Raw genomic sequence first — 22,082 nt, 5'->3', positions numbered from 1 at the left:
CCCCCACCTGAAGCCCAGCAGGCCAACCACAACCCCTATGCTAGCACCCCCCAGGCAGTCACATCCCATGGCCCCCTCCCCGACAAACAGGGCAGGCCAGCTCACCTGATGCATCGCCGGGTCCGAAAGGAGGCTCCGTCCCCGCAGGTACTGGAGCAGGCACTCCAGCTGCCCCAGTGCGTCCATGCCCCGTAGCCCAGCTGGCGTCTCTGGCGGGGCTGGTGGCCCACGTGGTCTGTCTCCTACTTAAAGGAAGATGTCAAAGTCACCAGGCTCTGGCAGGTGCGGGGGCAAGAGGGCAGCTTTGGGGAATACCTTCCCAATTCCCCTAGTCATGAGACGCAACATTTTTGGGACGCAGCTACACCTCCTAGGGCCACCATGGAGAAGGTCCTGTCTTGAAGGTCGTCCTTGGAAGTTTTTAAGTAGAGGTTAAGATGCTGTAAGTCCTCAAGCATCCATGGCCATCCAATCTCTGCTTAAAAACCTTCAAGGAAGGAGAGTCCACCACCTTCCATTCCACATCTGAACAGCTCTTACTGCCAAAAATTTCTTCCTGACGTTTTGGTGGAATCTCTTTTTTTGTAACTTAAAGCCATGGGTTCAGGTCCTACCCTCTGAAGCAGAAGAAACCAAGCTTGCTCCATTCTCCATGTGGCAACCCTTGGAGGCAAAACATCCCCAATTCTCTCAACCGTTCCTCATCAGGTTTGGTTTCCAGACCCCTGATCATCTTGGCCTCCCTCCTCTGCTCATCTTCCAGCTTGTCAAGGTCCTTCTTAAATTGCGGTGCCCAGAATTGGACACAGGATCCCAGGTGTGGTCTGACCAAGGCAGAAGAGAGCGGCACTATGACTTCCCTTGATCTGGACACTAGACTTCTGTGGATGCACCATTCGTTCTTTTTTCGCTGCTGCATCACATCCTGTGCAACAACAAGGTCCTTTTGTATTGTTTTTATTAAGGATTTTCTTGAGTTACAATAGTACAAACATCATCTCTATTTTCAGATAATAAAGATCATAACCAAGGTCTTTTAGATGTATGGCTTAGTCATTTGGGAATATCCTGAGCAATAAGCCAGAGAAATTGGGATGGAGGTTAATTGGGGTGGGCCCCCCACCTGCCTCCACGCATCACCCCTCCTTTTTGTGAAGTCTTCCTCACTGCCCAGTGAAGGGGGGGCTCTTTCAGCCTTCACAAAACACTCCAGCCATTGTCTTGGTAATTGTCTGTTTCTCATCCTTTCCACTCCTCTGAAGGAAAGTCTGGAGCCTCCTTCCAAAGTCTGCTTTATCTCTTCCCAGACATTTGGAAAGGGCTTTCAGCGCACCATGAAGAAACCTTCCCCACAGAGTGAAGGAGCCAAGCTCTGCCTGAGCATGCAGCGCACACACAACACACAGAGGAAAGCTGCTTCCCAAAAGCTCAGGAGGAGGCAGGAGGGGAGATAAGATCAGCCTTTGCTAAATAGCCCAGATGCAGGAGCGGTTTTTGGTGGGGGAGATCCTCCTCTCCATCCTCCTTCCAGCAGTGGAGCCTGGGAAGGCCCCACTCTGTTTACAAAAGGAAGGTCAAGGGAATTAAATGTTTATCGTGGCGCTAAGCAAGGGGCAGGACCACAAGGTGGAGGCGTCCCCAGTTGTGGCAGGGTGACCCAGTGGCCACAAGGGCGGAATGACTGAGGATGGAGAAGGGGGTGCATGGGGACAAAAGGAGAGGGTGGGTGGGTGGGTGGGAGCAGCTGGCCAAGAGAATTGGGGCTGCATCGGAGCAGGTGGGCAGCTAGCTCATATCTTGCACAAAAATCTGCTTTTTTAATTTTTGAAAAACCACCTCTCGGAAATCCCCCAAACCTCACAGGGATCCTGAGCCTGCCTGCCTGGCTTCAGAAAACAAAGAAGCCCTTTGCACAGACAGATGCAGGCCCCCCTTCTCCAGCAGAGCATCCACATGGTATGCAGAAGGCTCCAGGCAGGACTGGGAGAGACCCCCCCCCCGAGTCTCAAAAACCTGGAGAGTTGCTGCTGGTCAGTGCAGACAATACTGAACTAGGTGAGCCAAAGTTCTGGCTCGTGATTGAAGGGGCCATTAGAATATTGTTCGCTATATGATCCCCTTTGTGTGAAACTGTGCTTCAGGGACCCATTAGCAGATATGTGTGGTCCATCATGATAACGCTGCTTCGTAAGAAACTAGCAACCGAGATAGACTGCCTCTGGCGCTGGAGGTTCCATAAGGGCCTAAGCAGGGTCAAGCCAAAGGGGGTGCGTTTGGCCCACTCCTGAGAAGGGAGCCCAGAAAACCAGAGGGAGATCTTTGCTCTCCTAATGGGTTTCATGAAATTGATGGTTAAACATCCAGGGAGAGGGTGGAATAAATAGGTTGGCGGCCAGCAGACTGGAAGCTGGGGGGGGGGGTGAGCATTACTTCCATCACCAAAGCAAGCAAATCTGGGGACTGTCCCCGGGAAACGGGGACGTCTGGTAACCTTAGACTAGATGACTCTCAGGGGTCCCTTCCAACTCTACGATTCTAGGATTCTAAGATTCTTTCTTGTCTTGGATGGAAACTTTCCTTGCAGCCATTGCCCCGCCCTCTCTTGCTCCTAGCTCCACCCATCAATGGCCTCTGGCCGCCAGAAGGAGATGTGGCCCCCGGTCCCCTTTGCGTGCTCTCCCCCGTTGGCGTCAAAGATCCCAAGGGAAATCGTAATCTGGCATTATCCTGCTCCTGCCAAGGGTCCTGGGAAAGGGGCCGGGATGATCGCCTTGCCTCTGGACATTTTCAGCCTAATTGCATTAAAACTACAGTATTTACAAATTGGACGGTCTCTGCACCCGCGTCTCAAGGCTTTCTGTAGACATCAGAGGCAGCACTCTCCCCCCCAGAACCCCAACTCTGTTCACTAGGCCTCACCTCCCCACAGCCACCGGTCCCAGCCGCCTCCCAATCTGCTGCCCCAAGCAGGATCCTGAACCTGGGGAAGCAAGGGGGGAGCAGCAGCAGGACCCCTCAAGGAAGCGCAAGGCTGACCATGCAAATGTCACCTCCTCTGCCCAGACGCTGTCTTTTGGAACCTGGAGACTGAACTTCCACCTGCAAATCTTGCTCTCTGCCAAGCTTGGCTGGAGGCCAACCAGTTTAGCCATTGCTTGGGCTGGCTGCCAGTCCAAACAAAGGATGCTGTCAGAATCAGACCCACACAGGCCCATCTGGTCCAGCCTCCTCCCCTTACAGTGGCCTAATACCCCTGAGAACCTAGGAATCCAGAGAGACTGCCTCTGGACCTGGAGGTTCTGTGTGGATGTAAGAAGAGCCTGTCTTCTGGATCAGGCCAAAGAGGACCCATCCAGTGCAGCCCCCTGCTCTCGCAGTTGCCTGTGGAAAACCTCCAAGGGAGATCCCAGCACAGGAGCAGCTCTCCTGTCCTGCGGTTTCCAGCTGCCTCCAAATATGGAGGAAGAGCAGAGCCTCCCTAGCTAGGAGCCCTCGACAACCCTCTCCTCCTCCTCCTCCATGAATTTGCCCAGTCCTCTTAAAGCCATTGCTGCCTCCTGGGGGAGGGAGTTCCTCATGTGAATTTTGTGCTGCGACAGGAAGTTCTACCGAGCCAGATTTGGACTCTCATCTTCCCTCCCTCCCCACCACCTTAAAGCTTTGCTTCACACCCCGGCTGCTGAAGAGTTCTGGGGAGCAACAAATCAGCCTTAACAGCACAACCTGGATCTGCCAGCATGTGGGGGCCGGGGGGGCCCTCTGGGCCTCCCAGTCACCTGCTCTCCAACTTACCTGAACGGTGCACAGGAAGGTCAGCCAGATGAGGAAGACGGTGGTCAGGGGAGAGGTGCTCCTGCAAGAAAGAGAAGGAAATACTCTAACGAGGGCCTATTGCCAGCTTCATTAATGGCTGATCCTGAAATGTAGGATCCCCTCCAAACTGGTGCCAATGTTTTGTGCTAGTTTTGTGCCGTGAACCCCTCATTTTGTGCCACCGCCCCAGCTGAGTAATTGACACTCAAAGCAGAGAGGGGGGTAGGAATAGCCCAAAACCCAATATTATCTGATTGAAGCTTCTATGGTCCAGAAATCAGGGGAAGGAGAGAGACAGACAGACAGACAGACAGACAGACAGACAGACAGACAGATGGATGGAAAGGTCACGTTGGTGGCCATTGCTACCGCTTGTGGCAGGGAGTTCCACAATTTAACGAAAAAGTCCTTCCTTTTCCCTGTCCCAAATCTTCCAACCCTCAGCTCCGTTGGATGTCCATGATTTCTAGCAGGGGGAGAGAGAGAGGAAAACTGCCACTCTCCCCATTCCAGGCATCATTTATAACTTCCTACCCGGTCACATCTGCCTCATTTTTTATTGAAACTCAAAAGTCTCAAACACTTCAGCCTTTCTTCATTGGCTTAACTGCAACCTCAGTTTGCAGAGGGTCCCCCCATGGTCAGGGGACCTCTGGGCATGTGCAGAGGGCCTTTCCCCTTATGGTTCCCCCCCCCCAAATCAGTCCCCTGGGCAAGGAGAGGAGAACACCAAGCTGCCTGTTCTGGACACCACCTGACGCTGCCAGATTTATTTATTCTGACATTTCGATCCTGTGGGTGGATGAGAGGGTGAGAGGCAGCAGCGATAAGGGGCTCACGTGCCCTGGAAAAAGAATAGGGGGGGGGAGGGAGGGGTCCCCTTGGAGGGTGTCAGTTGCGTCCAGGGCCTACAGAAAATAATGCAGACGAGAGGAAATGGTGTGGGGTGGGGCGGGGGGAGAGAGAGAGAGAGAGAGAGTTTTCCTCCCTCTCTCTAAACACTACACCGCCTGGGCAGCCAACAAATGTGGAAGATTCGGGGCAGAGAAAAGGAAGGATTTCTCGGTTGAAGTGTGGAACTCCCTCCCACAGGAGGCAGCGGTGACCACCGGCCTGGACAGCTTTAAAAGAGGGAGGAAAGGGCTATGGATTTCTACTCGCCAGGATGGCCCTGCTCTGCCTCAACAGATGGAGGCAGCGATGCTTCTGAGTCTCCGTTGCTGGAACCCAGGAGGGGAGATGGTTGCTCTTGCACTCAGCTCCTGCTTGTGGGTGTCCCAGAAGAGGTCTCTAGTTGGCCAATGTGAGACAGGATGCTGGGCTAGACAGGGGTGGGGGGTGGCTTTGGCCTGATCCAGCAGCCAGGGCCTTTGTATGCCCTCATGGAACCTCCAGGCTCTGAGGCAGTCTACCTGGATTCCTAGTTTCTTAGGGGTATTTGGAGCCCGTGAGAGGAGGATGCTGGGCTGGGTGGGCCCCCTTGGGCCTGATCCAGCAGCCAGCTCCCCTTATGTTCTTAATCAAAGTGGAAAAAAGAAAACCCAGACTCTCCAGAGACAAGGGAGAATCAAGGGCACAGGCGGGCAGAACGCCAGGGGTTCCCCCGCCCACCCTGCATGAGCCGTGAGTCACCCAGAGCCATATGTGGGAGCAGAATCATAGAATCGCAGAATCATAGAGTTGGAAGGGGCCCCCAGGGGTTATCTAGCCCAACCCCCTGCCATGCAGGAATCTCAGCTAAAGCGTCCGTGACAGATGGCCTCTGCTTAAAATCTCCAAGGAAGGAGAGTCCCCAACCTCTCAAGGAAAACTGTTCCACTTGTCAGACAGCTCTTAGCGACATGAAAGTTTTTCCTGATGTTGAGATGGAATCTTCTTTCTTGCAACTTGAAACCATTGATTCGAAAAATAATTATTGACACTGATTCAGGGCTGGAAACCTCTTATGGACTTTTTGCATGAAAGAGAAAATGAACCTGCAATATTGTGACTTAAAGATTGAAAAAATACTGATTATAGGAGATAGGAAGCTTGGATGTTAAGGAGTGAATACTGCACAGTGGTACCTCAGGTTAAGAACTTAATTCGTTCTGGAGGTCCATTATTAACCTGAAACTGTTCTTAACCTGAGGTACCACTTTAGCTAATGGGGCCTTCCGCTGCCGCCGTGCCGCCAGAGCACGATTTCTGTTCTCCTCCTGAAGCAAAGTTCTTAACCCAAGGTACTATTTCTGAGTTAGCAGAGTCGGTAACCTGAAGCGTATGTAACCTGAAGCGTCTGTAACCCGAGGTACCACTATACCTGGAAGTCTTTATCTTTCTTTATTTTGCCCTCTTCTTTCTCTCCTCTTTTTTAAAAAAGTCTCTCTGGATTGGTTCTTTTTTAGATAAAGTATGTAATGTATTACATACTTAGAGTCCCATGGACTGCAAGAAGAACAAACCTCTCCATTCTGAAGGAAATCAGCCCTTAGTGCAGATCCTGAAGCTGAGGCTCCAAGACTTTGGCCCCCTCATGAGAAGAGAAGACTCCCTGGAAAAGACCCTGATGTTGGGAAAGATGGAGGGCACAAGGAGAAGGGGACAACAGAGGACAAGATGGTTGGACAGTGGTATGAGTTTGACCAAACTGCGGGAGGCAGTGGAAGACAGAAGTGCCTGGTGCGCTCTGGTCCAGGGGGTCACGAAGAGTCGGACACGACTAAACGACTAAACAACAACAAAAACACATAATGTATTATAAAAAGATATTTTGTGATGGGTATGATTTTTTGCATATTTTTAGACAAGTATCAACAAAAATACTATTAAAGAAAAAACAATTAAAAAGGAAGTGCTGGGACTGGGCCACCAGTTCCTGGCATGGCTCCCTGCAAGTTGAGCCACACTATCATTCCCCTGATATGAACAAAGCAGGAGGAGTGGATATCAAAGCCGTGGTCCCCTTCCTGCTGTGTGAGGACAGAAGCCCCCTGCCCTGCCTCCCATCCCTTCCTATGCAGGGCAGAGTGAGCGCTTGCTGAGATGCTCCCACTTCTTTCCAGGCCTTCAGGGCAGGAGCAATTCTTGGGTTGGGATAGATGACCCTTGGATCCCTTCCAACACTACATTTATTTGATTCTACAGGGCAGGGACAGGCGCTCCCTTTCTGAGCACCTGGAGATGCCAGACGGCACTTAAGGCTGCCTGACGCTTGCATGCCTCAAAAACGCCGGAGGCAGCAAACAGGGGCGGGGAAACATAAACAAGATTTAAGGGGCATCACATGAAGTTGTGGCGCAGCAGGAGCGAAGTCAGACTCGCTTCCCATTCTCCTGCCTAAGCCTGGGGGGAGCAGCAGCTCTGCTGGAGCCAGCAAAGCTCAGCTTTGGCCCTCTGAGCATTCACAGAGTGGCTTTTCCTCAGCCTATTCTCCAGTGTCTGATAGGCCTACATGGCCCTAACAGCCACCCAGCCACCAGGCCTCCTTCTCTCTTAAATTGAGAAAGTGCAGCTCACAGGAACTCCCAGGCATGGAATCATAGAAGCATAGATTTGGAAAAGACCCCAAGGGTCATCTAGTCCAACCCCCTGCAATGCAGGAATCTCAGCTAAAGCCTGCATCACAGTGGGAGGGTCATTCAACCTCTGCTTTAAAAGCTCCAAGGATGAAGAGTCCACCACCTCCCAAGGAAGACCGTTCCACTCTTTAATAGCTCTTACTTTCAGAAAGTTCTTCCTGTTGTTTAGTCAGAATCTCCTTTCTTGTCACTTGAAGCCATGGGTTCGAGTCCTGCCCTCCAGAGCAGGAGGAAACACCCTTGTTCCTTCTTCCAGTGGCAGCCCTTGAGATATTTGAAGATGGCTCTCCTATCTCCTCTCAGTCTCCTCTTTCTGAGACTAAACCCAGCTCCTTCAACCTTGGTTTCCAGACCCTTGATCACCTTGGGCACCCTCCTCTGCACGCCTTCCAGCTTGTCAATACCTTCAGGGTCCCATCCAACTCTATGATTCTATGATTTTGTTAAGGGCTGCAAATCCAGCACAGAAGTCCAGAATCCTAAGGGGGGTGGGGGTGGGGGAGTGAGGTGGAGGGTGTCCAGTTGTCTTTGTTTGCCTGTAAGCAGCTTAGGAACAGGGCAAAATGCAAGTAAATAACGTCAATGAGAAGTCAGAGAGCAGGGCAGCCTGCAAAACACTGAGCTGGCTGAAGCTCTGTATTGTCTACACTGGCCGGCAGCCAGCAGCGGCTCTCCAAGGTTTCAGGCTCAGGGGTCTCTCCTAACTGGAGAGGCCAGCGGGGATTAAACTAGGGACCCGCAGGAGAGCTTGAAGTCAGGCACCCAAGGGAGATCCCCAAACGTCGCCCCCCATGCGTTGGCGCTTGCGATGGCCTCGATGTGCCTTTTCCACCCCACAACTCCGGGAACGGCAGCCTCCCCACAGCACCTTAGCCGAGCCAAACCGGCCCGAGCCTCAGTTTCCCCCGCCGATGAGCCCCACTCACCCGGCGCGCCCCGGGCCCGCGGCTCCTCTTCTCCCCGCCCGCATGGCGGCGCCGCTGCGTCCCGGGGCCTTTGGGGAGCGAGCGGGTCCCCCGCGCCGAGACGCACCCTTCCTGCGCTGCTCCGTCGGCGGCTAGGGAGCGGGGCCCGGCGGGGCTTGGACGGCGTCCCGGGGAGGGAGGCGGAGAGAGGGAAGGCGGGGGACCCCTCTTCCCCGAAAGGCGGCCGCCGCCGCCGCCGTCCTCGGGCTCCTGAACATGTCAAGTTCCCCCTCCGGCAACGGGGATCTTTTTGCGCAGGCAAGCAGGGGGCGCGGAATGGAGGGCTCGGCAGCCTGGGCGCGGGGCGGAACCCCTTTCCGGAGCAGGGCTGAAAATACCCCCCAGCTCAGCCCACGCGCGACACCCTCTGATCTTGCCCCCTTTGGTTGGAGGCGCAAACTTTGATTAGGGTCGCAAAGGGTGAATTTCTAGGGGGTGAGAGAGAGGATTAATATTAACCCCCTCGGTCTCCGGCCTCATTTTCCAGGCCGCCGGCCAAACCCCGGCGGGGAGGGCCAGGCTATAAATAAGTGCGCACTCTTGGGGGGAGGTGTCCCAAAAGCAGAGAAGGGGGGCAGGTAATGGAGGGGGCAGGACGGTGGGAAGTCGGGGGTCCGTCCACGACACACACACAAAAACTGGGGTGTCCCCCCATGGCAGCGTGGCGTAGTGGTTAGAGTGTCGAACTAGGAGCTGGGAGAGACCAGGGTTCAAATCCCCATGTGACCTCGGGGCCAGTCCCCGCCTGACCTACTTCGAAGGGTTGTTGTGGAGGTTAAATGAGGAGTCGGGGGAACCATGCGAGCTCCTTGGAGAAAAAGGGGAGATCTAATTGTAACAAAAATGAGTCAAATAATATATTTTTTTGCTTTATGCATGGCATATCTAATCAATATTATAATAGCAATCAAAAGAACCATTAAAGTTAGAAGATAATGAGAATATAATGACTTGAGTAAAAAATGGGTTTTGTATCATTCTGCCCCACCTATGGGGCACTTAGATACATTGGATGGGGCACTTTGTTACAAAGCATAAATTGTATTTGCAAAAATTTAATGGAAAAAAACCATATTTTTTATTGTGGGATATAATAATCAGCCTTACAATTTGTTCCTTAAAATCTAAATTACGTATCAAAACTAACAGTGTTTCACACATATCATAGACTTTATGGCAGGTTTTCTTAACAAAACATCAAAACTTATATTAATCTTTCCTCAAACACCTATGCATTAAAAAAAAAAACAATTTTGGAAAAACTTTAAAAAGTATAAGAACTCACATTAGGTAGTCAAAAAATAGTAATTTAAACAAAATGCTTATAGAAAATAAGATAATTACTTAACGTTTAGCATGTATTGCACATTATATCCATTGAAGTCAATAGAAAAAGTATGAAGAGATGGTGTTCGAGATGTGCCCTTAGAGAAATTTGGTTTTGGCAACTGCAAAACAACATCCTTGAAATCAATGCATGCCTTATCTTCTACAATGGGGAAGACAAACATACAAAATCCTGTTACAGGTAGGTAGCCATGTTGGTCTGCCGTAGTCAAAACAAAATAAAAAAATTCCTTCCAGTAGCACCTTAAAAAGGTAAAGGGACCCCTGACCATTAGGTCCAGTGGTGGCCGACTCTGGGGTTGCAGCGCTCATCTCGCTTTACTGGCCAAGGGAGCCAGCGTACAGCTTCCGGGTCATGTGTCCAGCATGACTAAGCCGCTTCTGGCGAACCAGAGCAGCGCACGGAAACGCCGTTTACCTTCCCACAGGAGTGGTACCTATTGATCTACTTGCACTTGGATGTGCTTTTGAACTGCTAGGTTGGCAGGAGCTGGGACCGAGCAACGGGAGCTCACCCTGTCGTGGGGATTTGAACAGCCGACTTTCTGATCGGCAAGTCCTAGGCTCTGTGGTTTAACCCACAGCGTCACCCATGCCACACCACAAAGTGTGCATGCACACAAAAGCTCATATCAATAACAAACTTAGCTGGTCTCTAAGGTGCTACTGGAAGGAATTTTTTTTTATTTTCTTTTGAATACAAGATCCTGATTTTTTTCCTGAGATATGACACTTAATTATTGGTCATATTATATTTAGAAACAATAGGTTTTTTTCTTTTCAGATTTAATGAGTAGGAAATCTCCAGCATTTATATTTTCAGGATTGGGAACATCAAAATTTACACTAGCAGGGCACTTTTATACATATCAATGTGCCCTGTGTCTTAGTGTATCAAAGTACCCCAACAGACATTTTCAAAAAACTAAAAATTATTAATAAAACCACTGAACTTATTTAAAAATCATGTGTAATCCTGATTACTGAATAACTTACCTTTGGTATTTTTAAATCTTAACTAAACGATGTAAAAGAACGTTGGAGCACTTTTACATTTCACGTAACTTTTTAGTTGGCTGCGCTAAAAACACACCTACTCTCGTCAAACGCCAACAGTTAACTGGTGGGCGGTGCGGTCGCAACTGTTGTACTCACACATGTATAGACACGTTTTAGTGATGTAACGCACAAATAACATTTCTCGAAATTGAAATATTGTTGGTGTATCAATGTCCCCTTGCATCAATGTGCCCCGCCTCCCCCCTATTTATTAATTAATTGCCAGCCCTTCTCCCTAAAGTCCCAGGAGCACCATGTTTGTAAAAACATTTATTAAAGTTTATTATTAATTATAGTTAGGTGCTACCTTTATTGTCTTCCAAGGCTCTCAAGGTGCATCTGGCTCTCCTCCCTCACAACAACCCTGTAAGGTAGGCTAGGCTAAGAGATGAGGACTGACTCCAAGGTCTCCCAAGGAGCCGCAGGGCTAAGTGGGAATTCGAACCCTGCTCTCTCTCAGGTCCGAGTCCAGGCCAGGCCACTAACTAGGGGCTACACCGCCAACTGGCAAGCACCGGAAGAAGGGGGTCCTAAAAAGACACCTCTCAGGGGCGCGCCAACCCCCTCCCCTCCGAGGCATATGACGTCTCCCCCCCGCTCCCAAAGAATCCTGGGACCCGTAGTTCGCTAAGGACACTGGGAACTTTAGTTCTGCAAGGGGGGAACTACAGCTCCCGGGGTTCTTTGGGGGGAAGTCCCGCGCCCTGGAGGTTTTTTCCAGGAAGGGGAACTCCGTTTCAAAGTTTCCCGAAGCTTCTTGGCCAAAGGCCCGCTGCGGGAGAGTTCGAGTGGGTCTCTCTCTGCCGTTGCTGAGTTTTCGTCTTTTCCTTTCCTCTCCGGAAGGGTGAGAAGGGAGACCAGCGGGAAATCTGGCCACCTTCCTCCCCTTGGCAGTCAGAGCAGCTCGAGACAGAAATCCAACAGGTCAAGCCACCTCGGTAAGCTGCGGAGGGCGCACCGACCGCTTGGATTTCTTGCTGCTCTTAAGGTGAAAGGCAGCACCCCGACTGCGGACCAGAAAGACCCAGAAGTGGAAGAGGCATTTGGGAAGAAGGGGCTGATCCTGGAGGGCAGCGGACGCCATTAGTCTTCACTCCGCCCAGCCTTGAAGGTCCAGAGGACCACAAGGGCGTGCCGGATCGTTGTTCCCCATCATCTGGTACTCACACAGGTAGACTGCCCCGGGCCTGGAGGTTCTGCTGCCACAGCGGGCCTCCGCGTGGCGAGCCCTGCCATTGGATCAGGGGCAAAGGGGGAACCGGGCGCAAGGGCAGCCCCCCCCCCCCCCGCGGCTGCTCTCCAGAAGCATCTCCGCCCTGGGCGCTAGAAGCCCTCGGGAGCCTTCTCCCCTTCCGTGAGTCCGTCTGATCCTCTTGGAAAGGCGCCCAAGTGCGGGAGGGCGGCAGCGTCTCCAAATTTGGTTCCCACCGAGAACCGAAAAGTGCGTCACTCTGCAGACCATTGACTTTGTTTTGGAAAAGGCTCCCGCTGAGACAGCTTCCAATTTTTTATTTTATTTTTGCCCCAGGCTCAGGACAGAGAAAGAGAGAGCGAGAGAGCGCACTTCTGTTTTCCAGAGAAGTCTTGGATGCTGTCCTTTGGCACATGCAGCAGTAGAGGGGGGAGAGATGGACAGCAGGCACCCCGCCGTTTGCAGATGGACACTCTCTGTCTCTCTCTTTTGGGGTGGGGCGCTCTGGGGAGCACGGAACAAAGAACATTTAAGGGCACGTAGGCGCCACCGCCACCTCTCAGCTGTCTGTCGCCGAGCAGGCAAGAAATGCAGCCTTAAAAGCCCTTGCAGGACATGTGCGGGGTTTTTTAAAAAGTAAAAATAAAAATCAATCAAGGACCAGGCAGACAGAGGTGGAATTGCAACCGCACCCGTCCTTTGGCGGTGCTTTGTGCCACCTGGGCACAGGCAGGCTCTGCCCTGTTCCTAGAATCATAGGATTGTCGAGTTGGAAGGGATCCCAAGGGTCATCTAGCCCAACCTGCCCCCCCTCCTGTGCAATGCAGGAGTCGCAGCCAAAGAATAATCAAATTGCAGAGTTGGGTTACTGGCTTTCCTCAGACAGTCTGGCAAATGGGTTTATGAGTTTCTTATTTTTATTATGCATTTTGTGTTTTTTATGTATTGTGATTTTATGATGTGAACCACCCTGAGTTCTATGGGTATCTGGCAGTATAAAAATTTTAACAATAACAATGATAATGATATTAATAATACAAAAAGAGGGACCCCCCCTCAGAATTGGCATGCCGTCAGCTCCTGAAGATACACAAACACACCTGTGTAGAAGCCAGCAGTCACCTGAGCTGAACTTCTTCTGGTTTTATTGTTTTAACTGGGTGTTCTTTTTTTAAAAAAAGTTCTTACTGTCAGAGAGTTCTTCTTGGTATTGAGTTGGAACCTCCTTCCTCATAGCTTGAAGCCATTGGATTGGGTCCTGCCCTCTGGAGCAGGAGGGAACAAGCTTGCTGCCCCTTCCCTGCGACAGCCCTTAAGATATTGGAAGATGGCTATCATATCTCCTCTCAGTCTCCTCTTTTCCAAGCTAAACATATCCAGCTCCTTCAACCGTTCCTCATAAGGCTTGGTTTTCAGACCCTAGTTGCCCTTCTCTGCACATGTTGCAGCTTGTTAACATCCATCTTAAATTGTGGTGCCCAGAATTGGACACAGTATTCCAGGTGTGGTCTGACCAAGGTGGGACTATGACTTCCCTTGATCTGGATCTGGACACTAGACTTCTGTTGAATAGCATTAGCTTTTTTTGCTCCTGCATCACACTATTCACTCATGTTGAGATTGTGGTCCACCAAGACCCCTTGATCCTTTTCACATGTACTACTAGTAAGCCAGGTGTCCCACATCCTATGTTTGTGCATCTGGTTCTTCCTGCCTAAGTGCAGAACCTGACATTTGTCCCTATTGAAACACATTTTGTTAGCTTCGGCCCTGTTCTCCAATCTGTTACGGTCATTTTGAATCCTGATTTTGTCTTCAGCAGCATTAGCTCCCCATCCCAGTTTGGTGTCTGCAGATGACACCAAATGAGAGAGAAGGAAGAGGAGGAGAAGGAGAAAAAGGTGAAAGAAAATACTGGTTTTATAGTTGTTAATTTCCTAGCAGTCATTTCAGCACCTAAATAGCATATAAATCCTTTTGTCTTAGCCTCTGTGTGCTTCCACGTGACACTTTCCTGGGTTACTCAGGCACTGCACATGTTTGCATAGTTCGTTCAGTGCCTACACATGTCCCTCATCAAAATGCCATCCCATATAATTCACACCATTTAAGGTAGAATCTCTGTTTCCATGGAAAATCCTGTAAGTTGAGAAAACAAAAACAAGACACACACACACCCAGTGCAAAAAGCAACCCCAGATTATTATTATTTTAGCATTCTCTCCGTGTGTGATAAGGGGGTGGCATTTTGATGAGGACAATATTGTCCACACTGTGCGGGGGGGGGGGGGGCTCTGCCTGCCTGAGCAGGGATGAATTGGCCCCAAAGGGCCATGTGGAGGAGCCCCCAATGATCCCAAAGCAAGGTTTCCCCATTGCAGGTTTCCTTTGCTTGCTTTGAGGAACATCATGTCCTGAGCCAGGATATGAGCTATGTAGCTCAGTGTTGCCCACACAGGCTGGCAGACGCTCCCTAAAGGGCTTTCCAGGCTCAGGGCTCTTCCTTCCTTTCCCAGTCCTGAGAGAATCATGGTATCGTAGTGTTGGAAGGGACCTGGACAAATAGGAGAGGAGACAAGATATAGGAGAGCCCTCTTCCAATACACCCCAGAAATGATCTCTTTCAGCTTCTGCCTTCTGGAAGAAGGTACAGGGTTATAAAGACTAGGACTAGCCGCCTGAGAAACAGTTTCTATCCAAATGTGATTTTGGTTTTAAACACAGTGTAAGGAGTCTCTATGGGAGTGTATTGTATTTTGAAATTTGGGGTATCAGAGTTTTTAGGGGGCTAACCAGGTTGGGATAGCTGGGGTAGCAGGCTTGTTGGTTTTGAATGTCTTATGTAGATTTTTTCCCCAATTTCATTGTTCTGTATGGGACAATGACAATAAAGATTATCGTATTGTATCGTAGCATGAGCACAGCCTGACTCACGGGGAGATGTGGCCTCCTCCTCTTCCTCTCCCCTTTTCTCCCTGGGGGTGTGCCTGAAAAGCAAGGGCTGGCAGGCAGAGGGGGGAGCTGGGAGCATCCTGGTCAGATGCCAGTCCCAGGAGGGAGGGCAGTAACTTGACAGAACAGCTGCCAGGTGAGATAACAGCCCCTGCCTTGCAATAAGAGGGATGAAAGGGAACTGGGGGGGGGGGGCTGATGGCAGCTCCTCGCCTTCACCTGCCTCTGCCAGTTCAGGTGTCCCAGCAAGTCTGTGAGGCAGGAACTGTCCTGGGGGCAACCCCACCATGATGTTGTGCTGGGGGGGGGGCCTTGTTAGAGCAAGGAAACATCTGGGGAACTGCTCTTCATATCAAACCTAACAAGGAGGGAGCCCATGGCAGATGGAAGGCACCCGAGAACACAGAATTCATAGAAAGGGATTTTTCTTTCCATGGCTGTGTGGCCGGCCTCTTTTTGCAAACACATTTAATTTATGTTGCTTTTAACATGCTAGTTTGTCATAGAGTCATAGAATGGTGGAGCTAGGAGGGACCCCGAGGGTCATCTAGTCCAACTCCCTGCAATGCAGGAATCTTCGCTAAAGCCTCCAGGACAGAGGGCCACCCAACCTCTGCTTAAAAACCTGCAAGGAAGGAGAGTCCATGAACCGCTTTGAGTTGCTTTTAATTTTTCTCGTGCTATGTTCTTTAAGTTCTCATGCTGTAAGAGAAGAACTCCCCTCCCTCCACTTCCTCTGGGCCATGCATAGAATTGCAGAGGAGGAAAGCACCCCCAGGGTCATCTAGTCCAACCCCCTGCAGCGTTCTCTAAGCTAAGGGGATGCTGCAACTTTTCCTCCTGGGGGCATCTCTCCATCCCCTTGATCATTTTGGGTGACCCATTTTTTAACCTTCCCCCATCTTCACATCTCCTTTTTGACAGGAGGTGACCAGAACGGCACACCATCTTCCAATGGACTATTAGTATAACGGCATCTTGTGACTGCCAGTTCTGTTCCTAAGGACCTTCTCTTTCTTCCCCTCTTTTTTTCATGCTGACGGAAGGAGAATCCAGCTCTGCGGACAAGTCACGCTTTCGAGTGCAAAATGCTTCCTTGGCAGTAATTTATGATGACTGCAGGCCACAGGGTGTGGGTTTTTGCCTTCTTTGGTTTGGCCAGTGGGGGGGGGCAGTATGTGCGTCTGAGATGAGAGACGTGGTCTCTGTGCATGTTGGACATGTGCAGACGCCCAGGCTCTCCGTCGGGGTGGCGGTACACCTCACAGCTGCCTCGTACCTTGAACTGCCACCCAGTGCTCACACTTCCTATGACCCTCCTTGGGGGCTGTGGCTGGGTGGGAAAGAGGTCTCCCTTCCCAAACAGCTGTGGGGAGGAGGGGGCTGCTTTGGCCGCCATCCAGAGCTGCAGGGCTCAGTCCCAGCTGTGGTGACATCAGTTCCTGGAGGGGAAACACTCAGGAGAAAGGGGTGGGGGCAGACCCACACCTTTTGCCTCTCCTGGGAAGCCTTTGAGCTGCACCCTGTTCAATCAGGCTCCTCCAAGCCCTCAAATGCCTGCATCAATTCACAGGGGGACAATTCCTCCCCTCCGAAAATCCTTCCAGATGTTTTGCAGATGCAGCAGGAGGGATAGATTTGTGGGAAGCAGGCATCCAGGCAGTGAGTTGGAAGGGAACCCCCAGGGTCATCTAGCCTAACCCCCCGCAATGTGGGAATCGCAGCTAAAGAACTGCAGAATGGCAGGGTCGGAAGGGTCCCCTGAGGGTCATCAAGCTCAACCCACTGCAATGTGGGACTCAGGCTCAGCAGGGGACCAAAGGATATGTGTGTTTGTGTAGTGTAGGAGGGAACACACACCACTTGCAGAACTGCTCTCTCGGCGCTGAAACTGTACGGAAACAGCTGCAGCCGTGATGGGCTCTCCAAAAGGAGGACATTTTGCAGAGATGGTTGGAAGTGATCAAGCAGGCAGTCTAGAGGGCCCTGCCAGGCTGCTGAAGGGAAGCACAAACAATACATTTAGTTTTGGGCAAGTAATAATAGGGTCATAGCATTGGAAGGTACCCTGAGGGCTATCTAGTCTCACCCCCTGCAAGGCAGGAATCACAGCTGAAGAATGGGTCAGGGAGGGGGAATTTCCCCTTTGGAAAACCCACAACTGCTCATCAGGGACAGCGCTGGGCCCGGTGGGGTAGTTTCCTATGCCTTTCTTCTCCTATAGGATGCTCAGTGCTAGAGATGGAATCACACCTTGTTGTGCTGGATGGGACCCCCAGCCCCCTGCAATGCAGGAAGACCAGCTAAGGAATCCCTGGCAGATGGCCATCCGACCTCCGCTGACAAACCTCCGGTGGGTAACAGAATCATAGAATTGCAGGGTTTGAAGTACTTCCAAGGCTCATCTAGTCTAGCCTCGTGCAATGGAGGACTCCCAGCTCAAGAATCGCTGACAGACGGCCACCCAAGGAAGAAGAGTCCACCACCTTCCGAGGGAGTCCATTCCTCTGGCAAATGGCTGCTAGCAGCATTTAAATCTGTTGGCTCACATCTTTTCTTCCAGAGCAGCAGAAAACGAGCTTGCTGCATCTTCCACAGGACAGCCCTTCAGATATTTGAAGGTGGCTCCCATTTCTCCTTTCCAAGCTAAGCATCCCCTGTTCCCTCAATTGTTTCTCATAAGGCTCACTTTCCAGACCTGGATGGGCCAGGATGTTGTTGAAAAGATCAACAGCCCCCCCAAAAACCCCCTCAGCCTGCCAAATGCACAATAACAATTTGGGACCACTTTTTCCAGACTGTCAGTATTTTGCAGGTGGGATTGCAACAACATACCTGCTCATTCAGGATGTGCAATTAAAAAGAAGTTTTTCCTTCCTGCTGCAACCAAACCACATTTCCCTGCCTCCCCCACCCCCCAGGTTGAGCTTTTTGCAGAATTTTGGGGAAATGCCCTGGAAACAGCAAGAGAAACTGGCTCAACTCAGTCCTGTGTAACTTCCCCATAGACAAATCAGAAAGAAGGTGCAATAAATTGAGATCTCCCTTTCACCTCCCCATAACTTTCTACAGGCAAATCAGATGGAATCTGATTGTCTGGGGATGGTGAAAATAGAAGCATAGAACTATAGAGTTGGAAGGGACCCTGAGGATCATCCAGTCCAGCCCTTGCAATGCAGGGATTTAGGCAGTAGGGAGATCGGAACTGCAACCTTGGCATTGTCAGCACCACGCTCTAGGTGACTGCACTTGGTGATGGTGGTAACTGTTAACGGGAAAATCCGAGGGCTCCCTTGGACAAAAACAAAGACTCCAACCAGGATTACTTGGAGCAAAACAGCAGCCTGTAGGCTTGGCCTTTATTGATCTGTTGCAACAGGGTGCTCCCCTCACCTGCAGGAGAGAGGAGGAACCCAGAAAGATGGTGTGCAAGGCCTTATAAAGACTTTTGAAATTGCCACCCTGTAGATCAAGACCACCCCCAGAAACATCATACATACATCACAGAAGGGGTGTAACCTAAGACCACCCCTCAGATACATCACACCTACATCACAGAAAAGGTGGTCTAAAACAGAAATTTGAATATTGTTTTTCTCCTGTTGTTTATCTCTTGTCTGGCAGGTTAGTTGATTGGATTGCCTGGGGAGCCTGGCCAGTCTTTTGTAATGATAAATACTTAGTTCCTGGGCCAGGTCACAGGCTCACGCCCTATTCATATCTTAAATGTGCCCTTAAGACAGGATTTGTGAAAGAAAAGACAATGGGGAGGCTTTTCCAGTTTGACCTTGCAAACATTTGCTCAGTTTAGGAATCAAAATGGTTCCAGGTTGGCCTTCCTGTGCTGATCTATGTATGTGCTTGGTTGGTACACTTATGAACATTACCATATATCTAAGACCAAAAAAATTCCTATCACATAATGATAATAAAATATATTTTGTGTCCTGCCACCTGACTAGGTTGCCCCAGACACACAGGGACGCCTTTAAAGCACATTCAACCCCTCCTCAGTGAATCCTGGGAACTGAGGTTTGCTGAGGGTGCTGGGAGCTGTAGCTCTGTGAAGGGGCAAACTACAGTTCCCAGCATTTTTGGTTGGGGGGGTGGAGAGGGAATGTACACAGCCTGCAAGTGTCACAGCAACAACAGAGAGGATGGGTCCCTTTCCACTGTCTCCCACCTCTGGTGCTGGGGCGCCCCCTAGAGGCACACAGGCTATACTGGCCTCCCGTCATGGTCATTGGATTTGAGGAGGAGGGCTTTTCCAATCACACACTTAACAGGGGGGTTGGCGCTCTTGTGCAAGACCCACCTCCGGGCAGGGGGATGCATCCAAACTGTCACAGGGAAAGGGAAATGAAGAAAAGATCTCCTGGGAAGTGTGGGATAACAATTACTCAGTGCAACATCCTCACAAACAAATCAAGATGAGTCCTCAAGGAGACACCCAAGGAAGGGGCCTGATGGCTCCGTAGAGCCTGCTGGCAGCACCTTCTGCATGCCAAGCAGGGGTTCCACGCCACTCGCAAACTAACCACCTGGCCTCGGTGGTTAGGGTGGGACCTCGGGTTAAGAACTTAATTCTGAAGGTCCGTTCTTAATCTGAAACTCTTCTTAACCAGAGGTACCTCTTTAGCTCATGGGGCCTCCTGCTGCCGCCGTCGTGCAATTTCTGTTCTCATCCTGAAGCAAAGTTCTTAACCCGAGGTACTATTTCTGGGTTAGCAAAGTCTGTTACCTGAAGTGTCTGTAACTTGAAGAAGTGTCTGTAACCCAAGGTACCCCTGTATTCATAGAATCATAGAACCATGCAGTTGGAAGCGGCACCCGAGGGTCCTCTAGTCCAACCCCCTGCAAGGCAGGAATCTGAGCTCAAGCATCCATGACAGATGCCTATCCAACCTCTGCTTAAAAAGGTTTCTAAGCATTCCTGCAGCAACATTGATGTTCACTGCTCTGCTCTGATCCCATTCTGATGTTTTCTTTTTTTTTTTATAAATAATATTTATTAAAGATACATGAAAGTACAGAATAAAGAAAAAGTATAAAGTTTTAAGATATAACAAAAACAGTAAAAAATAAGAAAAGAAAAACATACAAAATAAAACAGTTAAAAACACAATAATGTTCCATAGCCTATCTTCCTTACTCTTATTTCCCCGGACCTCCTCATACCTCCCTTCTTTGTATTCCAATTCAGTTTGTTGGTTCAGCAAATCCTTACCATTAATCTTTTACCCAATTGTTAGCCTTTTTTTTCCATGTCTCTTAAAGCATTACAGCTAAAACCTCTTAGTTTCTATCCAACATCCTTCTAAAGTTCCTTAATTTTGCAATATTTCTGTAAATAGTCCTTAAATTTATTCCAGTCTTCTTTCACCGACTCTTCTCCCTGGTCTCGGATTCTGCCAGTCATTTCCGCCAGTTCCATGTAGTCAATCACCTTCATCTGCCATTCTTCCAAAGTGGGTAGATCTTGTGTCTTCCAATACTTTGCGATAAGTATTCTTGCTGCTGTTGTAGCATACATGAAAAAGGTTCTGTCCTTCTTTGGCACCAATTGGCCGACAATGCCCAAGAGAAAGGCCTCTGGTTTCTTCAGAAAGGTATATTTAAATACCTTTTTCAGTTCATTATATATCATTTCCCAGAAAGCCTTAATCTTTGGGCACGTCCACCAAAGGTGAAAGAAGGTACCTTCAGTTTCTTTACATTTCCAACATTTATTATCGGGCAAATGATAAATTTTTGCAAGCTTGACTGGGGTCATGTACCACCTGTATATCATTTTCATAATATTCTCTCTTAAGGCATTACATGCCGTAAACTTCATACCTGTGGTCCATAACTGTTCCCAGTCAGCAAACATAATATTATGGCCAACATCTTGTGCCCATTTAATCATAGCAGATTTCACCGTTTCATCCTGAGTATTCCATTTCAACAGCAAGTTATACATTCTTGACAAATTTTTAGTTTTGGGTTCTAACAATTCTGTTTCTAATTTTGACTTTTCCTCTTGGAAGCCTATTTTCTTATCCAAATTATATGCCTCCATTATCTGATAGTAGTGGAGCCAATCTCTCACTTTATTTTTTAATTTTTCGAAACTCTGCAATCTCAATTTATCTCCTTCTTGCTCCAAAATTTCCCAATATGTCGGCCATTTGGCCTCCATATTGAGCCTTTTCAGAGCTTTTGCTTCCATTGGTGACAGCCACCTTGGGGTCCATTCTGATGTTTTCACTGCAGATGCAGCTCTTTCTATGTGCTTCTCTCATTCACTGTTTTTCAGCCACTCACCTCTTTGCGTAGTTGGGGGTCCGTATTGCCATGTCTAGTGGCACAGAAAAGGCTCTGCCCCTCGTTGGCTGACATCCTGTGTGGGGCACGGACTGCTCCCCAACATGCCTGGGATAGCTCAGTCATCCACCCATTACCCACAGATCTCTGGGAGATTCACGATGGATAGCTCAGCCCGTATGGTTCGAGTCCCTCATGGGGCAAAAGATTTCTGCAGGGGAATCTCTACACTTCTTTGATTCTATGATCCCAGCAAAGCAGCAGGTGCTTTGGATATTCTTTCGCAGGATACTGAACTGTCTTCTCTGCTTCATGTAACACTTTGAAACTTTGTCTATTGTCTCTGATTTCTATTGGGAGTCTTTTGAATACGAAGCAGAGAAAATTCATAACCAAAGAAATAAACGGTCCACAACTCTGGTTATGCTCTCTATGTAAATGGGTCTTCTTGGCCATGATTGTCCACTTTAATGCCTAGTTTTAAATAGAATAATAGAATTGCAGAGTTGGAAGGGACCCCAAGGGTCATCTAGTCCAACGCCCTGAAATGCAGGAATCTCAGCTAATGCATACATGACAGATGGATTGTTTTTGCGTTCTTAGCAGTTTTTAATTGTCTTATGTGTAAATTGTCTTGAGAGAGTGGCTTAGAAGGCAATAAATTGCACAGAAATGGATGAACGCAAACGATCTGCCTCTGGAATTGTGGTATAAGATTAAGGAACCTTGGTATCTTTGGTAATCACAACTTTATTGTATTATGGGAAAATCTCAATAAAATAAATCTCACCAGGTAAAAAGAACTTAGGAGACTTGCAAATGGGGAAAGGTTAACCCACAAGATTTGCATGATGAAAGACTCAGGAGAACCATTTTCTGCAATTGAGT

General features: G+C 49.5%; 1 protein-coding gene and 1 long non-coding RNA gene across 6 annotated transcripts in view; one reads left to right on the top strand and one right to left on the bottom strand.

Annotated features, from left to right (window-relative positions):
- The window catches only part of ADAMTSL5 (ADAMTS like 5), a 28,586-nt gene extending 11,530 nt beyond the window's left edge, over window positions 1–17,056 (bottom strand). Inside the window, exons 1-3 of one of the 5 annotated variants that reach the window (XM_080988677.1) lie at window positions 16,749–17,056; window positions 3,793–3,853; window positions 106–242 (exon numbers count right to left, since the gene is read on the bottom strand). In XM_080988677.1, coding sequence (XP_080844803.1) covers window positions 106–242; window positions 3,793–3,853; window positions 16,749–16,828 — 278 coding nt within the window. In that variant the 5' untranslated portion in view covers window positions 16,829–17,056. Of the gene's footprint in view, window positions 1–105; window positions 246–3,792; window positions 3,854–6,257; window positions 6,496–7,515; window positions 7,840–8,299; window positions 8,710–11,051; window positions 11,172–16,748 lie in introns of those variants that run through there. The other 4 variants (XM_080988681.1, XM_080988678.1, XM_080988680.1 and 1 more) reach the window with 4 other exon arrangements.
- Window positions 252–14,848, top strand: LOC308467218. The gene is made up of 2 exons (XR_013981168.1): window positions 252–898; window positions 13,516–14,848. It is a non-coding gene; the product is annotated as an uncharacterized lncRNA (long non-coding RNA).
- Window positions 17,057–22,082: the final 5,026 nt, after the last annotated feature.

This window comes from Podarcis pityusensis (genome assembly GCF_964106645.2).
Source record: "Podarcis pityusensis genome assembly, chromosome: 18".
Lineage (NCBI taxonomy): Eukaryota > Metazoa > Chordata > Lepidosauria > Squamata > Lacertidae > Podarcis > Podarcis pityusensis.
Note: the sequence above shows the minus strand (reverse complement) of the source record. Positions and strands in the feature narration are given on the sequence as shown.